Genomic DNA, 5000 nt, shown 5'->3' on the forward strand with positions numbered 1-5000 from the left:
GACAAATCTGTATTGTGTGCAATGTGCTCGAAACTCTGGCTTTCCTGGTTTTGCGATGCATGATGTGCCATTGTGATTTAAAAGCTGATGTTTGATGTGGGTGTTACATTTTTAAACTGTGACTGTAAAGCTTTGTGTGTGTGCATGAATAAGCGTTGGTCTTTACTGCGGTACTGAGCACTTCACACTTCAGATGAGAAGTCTCAACTCAAAACGTTGCATTCTCCGCTTCATGATCATTTGTTTGTGAACATTATCTGTGCATCACTCAGTGTTTTATTCATTTGTGAAGCCCAGTACAGTAATGAAAGCCTGCTGAAGCTGAAAGGTCATAGGTCAAGTACCTCTTTCTTATCATGGTGGGTCTCAGCGGCCGCTGAAAGACTGACTTTAGTGGCCAAATCCTTCAGTTCCTCACGCCAGCTTTCAGAAATGAGGGCTGTGGAGACAAAGATGGGTGAAGATGAATATATAGTGCATTAAAAGGCATAATTAATGCATAAAAATACCCTTATAATGCATTATACAGTAGGCTATATAAAGGGTTTAAGTAAAGTGTGACCAAATATTTTATCCCTCTGTTGTAAAAAATGAATAAAAAAAAAACTGTGGTAAGTCATTATTTTGTTTGAAGTTTCAAATGTTGTCTTTTCACTTTTCATTCATAAAAGTTAATAAAAAAGTATTATTAATAAATTATTATTATTATTAGTAGTAGTATTACTATAAATATACTATATACTATAATAAATACTATAATACAACTAGAACGTACATTTCCAGAAGAAAATGTGAATGGTGCTTGCAGTGGCAAAACTCACCACTCGGTTGCTAGAGTGTGGTACACGATACGAGCCAACAACCATGTTTGTACGATGTTCTGGTGGTGAGATATGGCTTATTCATGTTGTTTGGGTGGTTGCTAGGGTGTTCTGGGTGGTTGCTATGTGGTTGCTAGGCGGTTGCTAGGTTGTTCTGGGTGGTTGCTAGGGCGTTGCTAGGTGGTTGCTAGGGTATTCTGGGTGGTTGCTAGGTGGTTGCTAGGTGGTTGCTAGGGTGTTCTGGGCGGTTGCTAGGGTGTTCTGGGTGGTTGCTAGCGTGTTCTGGGTGGTTGCTAAGCGGTTGCTAGGCGGTTGCTAGGGTGTTCTGGGTGGTTGCTAGCGTGTTCTGGGTGGTTGCTGGACGGTTGCTACGGTGTTCTGGATGTTCTAGGCGGTTGCTAGGGTGTTCTGGGTGGTTGCTAGGTGGTTGCTAGGGCAATTCTGGGCGGTTGCTAGGGTGTTCAGGGCGGTTGCTAAGGTATTTTTGATGGTTGCTATGGTGTTACTAGGTGGTTGGTAGAACAAAAAACTCTGAACCATTCAAAACTCAAACTTGTATAAGTATCACAAATGAGATTTGAAAGATTTTCAATGAATAACTTAAATGTAAGTCTGTTCCTTTTACACACACACACACACACACACACACACACACACACACATGACAAACTAGCTTCTCTTTTTGTGCTCCCTGAATAAAGAAAGTGGTGTGGGTTCAGTGCAACATGAGGGTGATAAAACAGAGACGGTCGTTGTGGATGATCTATTCCTGTACGACACATAAACACGTGCATGTTCCTGTAATACAGCAGTTCTGTACCTGCGCGCGGTCCGGATCGATCCGAGCTGATCTCCGGGGTGAGAAACGCAGGTGAACGGCTCCCACTGACACACACTTGACTTTTAATGAGTGGATGTGGACAGAGAGGAGTGAAGCCGAACCAGTCGTCATTCACCATACACACCGGCTTGCCGTTCAACCCTGAGGAAAGAAGAGACCGAGTGCTTTCATCGCTCCTGGCCTGGATTCATGCGGCGTAACACACACTGGACGCCCGCTGTGGCTGCAGGATTAAAGTCAGGTTTTAATCAGATGCTAAAGGAAATGATCACAGGATCTTGGAGGCGGGAAGTTATCAAGCTGTGATGAAGGTGCATGAAGGTCTAAGATGTGTGTGTTGTTTTGACGCTGAGCTTTGCATGCATTTCCGTGTAGAACAAATGTGATCCGAGGCCTGTTTGTGCTCGATTTCATTCTGATGTTACAGCGAAATGAATTGCATATCATGTTTCAGGCTAAATTAGTGAGTTGTGGGCAGAACGGTTCAAATACAGACCTGCACATATTCACACTTCCTCGCATTCAGTGTGAAAACTGCGTGAGAATGAAAAGTTGCGTTTGTTCACCAGGAGGTAAAAGTCATTCAAAAGAACAGATTAACATGCTGTCACTTTCCAAATGTGCCTGTTGCCTTTATGATGATAATAAGGCCTAAAACACACAAGCTTTTGCTGTCAGGATTCCTGCACTGATTCTCGAGGGACGTGACAGCATGATAAAGCAGTGAGAAATAAACATGGATGAATCTTTTCATCGGGCATTTACCGATTGCTTTTATCAGGAAATATATTTCTCCTCATCTTTATCACTCGTTATGTGTCAACATTATGGACATGACAAATCTAGTATTCAACTTTAAGAATGAATGGTTTCAAACGGATTCAATCTATATAAGAAAATCTGTGGAGCTTAATCATATTTTTCATAGCCTATCACACATGCATTAAATGTAGTAGCCATTTTGTTTGGCTGGTGTTGCTGAACCTAAAAAATGAGAAATATGATCTAAAAATCTCAGTGACTCATTCTCATTTGTTAATTTACTAGCACATTTTTAAATTCAAAAGTTCCTCTGCGTCTGTTTTCAGGGCTTGTGTCTCTCCAGCGCTGGAAAGATTTACTAATATCAACACGTGACTGTAAAGCTCTTGCCTGATCAAAACCCAGTGATATTCCTCTGACCTTTTCTCTTTTGTAATGTCTCTCAGCCATCTCTCTTTCTACAGTCTTTCTTCACTTTCTCACTCTCATGAGAGGACCCGCCCACTACTGCTGATTGGCTCACTCTCTCTCCTCCCCCATCATGAGTGGACACGCCCCCTACTGCTGATTGGCTCACTCTCTCTCCTCCCCCATCATGAGTGGACACGCCCCCTACTGCTGATTGACTCACTCTTTCTCCTCCCACATCATGAATGGACACGCCCCCTACTGCTGATTGTCTCAGTTTTGACGCAAGTCTGTGTGTCCGGAGCGGCTCACCTTGCATATGCCTGACTCTGTGTGGATGAGGATTGTGTCTGGAGAAGAAGGAGTGATGGCTCAGCGTCCCGAAGCGAAGACTGCCTCTAGTGGAGGTCCTGCTCGTGCTCGCGCTCTCAAACACCGGCTCGGGACTCTTCTGCGGATCATTCACTTGCTCATCTGACGTCTCCATTATCTCTGCAAGGAAAAGTCCAAGGTCATGTTAAAGCGGTGATTGATTATGATTTCACTTTTCTAACTGTAGTTAGTGTGTAATGTTGCTGTTTGGTCATAAACAACATCTGCAAAGTTACAACGCTCAAAGTTCAGAGCAAAGGGAGATATTTGCTTTTAAAGAAATCGCTTTTTAAGAACTACAACAAACGGCTGGTAGGAACTACACGAGCTTCCTCCCGGGTTAGTGACATCACCAACCCTAGAATTTACATAAACCCCGCCCCCGGGAACACGATTTATAGATTATCAAGACAGAATATGCTAATCAATGACTAGAAGATAACTACACATAATCTACATAAATTCATCAACTAACCATTCAGAAATGTCCTGTTCTTCTACATGTGTCACTTCTTCTCGAGTCTCTCCATCATTGTCTGACTCTGGTTTGAACATAAAAGGCTAAACGATTTTGAAATGTACAGTGTGTGTGTGTGTGTGTGTGTGTGTGAGGTAAAAGGACACGAGCTCTTGAAGCTCCGCCCCCTGTGCCGGGAGCAGCAGCTCATTTGCATTTAAAGGGACAGACACAAAACGGTGTGTTTTTGCTCACCCTCAAAAAGTGACAACTTTAACATGCGATATAAAAATATCTGTGGGGTATTTTGAGCTAAAACTTCACACACACACTCTGGGGACATCAGAGACTTAATTTACATCTTGTGACAAGGCCATTATACCACCCCTTTAAAATATTCCAAATGCTCATTTGTTTTACAGCAGCAAAATATTCACCGGTTAAACGAGCTGAATATACAACACACGGGAAAAACTGCTTTACTCGCTTCCTTTGACTTTAACAGACAGTGCTTCATTATTTTAGCTATACTTAGACACACAAAGTTATCTTAGAGATTTTAGAAGTCTTCATTCATGCATTTATTTTTGAATATGAAATGTAAGTCATTTGTAAGTACGATGAATGCTGTGCTCACCTCAGTTCACTGTTTCTTCTGTTTGCTGTTGTTGCTTAGAGACTCTGGACAAAGAAACCCTGAAGCTCCAATAGCAGAGCAGACACCGCTAAACACACCTGCTCTCAGTGTTTTAAAGGGCACCTATTATGACATTTAAAATGTTCCTAATGTTGTTTAGGGAGTCCCCAACAACAGTTTTACATGCATGCAATGACAAAAAACACTTTTGTTTTCGTATAATATGCATTTATTTTTACCTGATTTGCTCACCGACTCCCAAATGATTCGTTCAACGACTCGTTTTTCCAAACCCCTCCTTTGCGCGACGCTAATCTGCGTTGATTGGTCAGATGACCCAGCAGTGTTTACAGAGATAATACTTATTTTTAACACGGAGTGCAATGATGCTTTTATCAATTAAATTGTATTATAATAATGATTATAGTCCACTGCTTTATAGTTTGTAGTAAAAAACGAAAAATAAGATAAAGAATTTAATGTTATGTTAGCGAGCATAGCCCAGAGTTCATATTGTAAAAGCACAATCAGTCTTTGTTTGAATTAGCCCGATGCATAAACATAACGTTTTTACAAAAAAAAAATGCAGTTACGTTACTAGGAGGTATTATTCTATTCTTTAGACAACTCCGAAAACCACGACAAACACTTCACATATCTCAATACAATTGTCATTGAAGACCTAGAAGCTAAACGGTGCTT

General features: G+C 41.4%; 1 protein-coding gene across 1 annotated transcript in view; it reads right to left on the reverse strand.

The window, feature by feature from the left end:
• tbata (thymus, brain and testes associated) overlaps window positions 1-4423 on the reverse strand; it is a 17324-nt gene extending 12901 nt beyond the window's left edge. The window contains exons 1-4 of the mRNA XM_079595097.1: window positions 4299-4423; window positions 3145-3324; window positions 1642-1803; window positions 345-439 (exon numbers count right to left, since the gene is read on the reverse strand). Coding sequence (XP_079451223.1) covers window positions 345-439; window positions 1642-1803; window positions 3145-3319 — 432 coding nt within the window. The 5' untranslated portion in view covers window positions 3320-3324; window positions 4299-4423. The remainder of the gene's footprint in view (window positions 1-344; window positions 440-1641; window positions 1804-3144; window positions 3325-4298) is intronic.
• Between the last annotated feature and the right edge of the window lie 577 nt (window positions 4424-5000).

Source organism: Phoxinus phoxinus, assembly GCF_949152265.1.
Source record: "Phoxinus phoxinus genome assembly, chromosome: 21".
Taxonomy (NCBI): domain Eukaryota; kingdom Metazoa; phylum Chordata; class Actinopteri; order Cypriniformes; family Leuciscidae; genus Phoxinus; species Phoxinus phoxinus.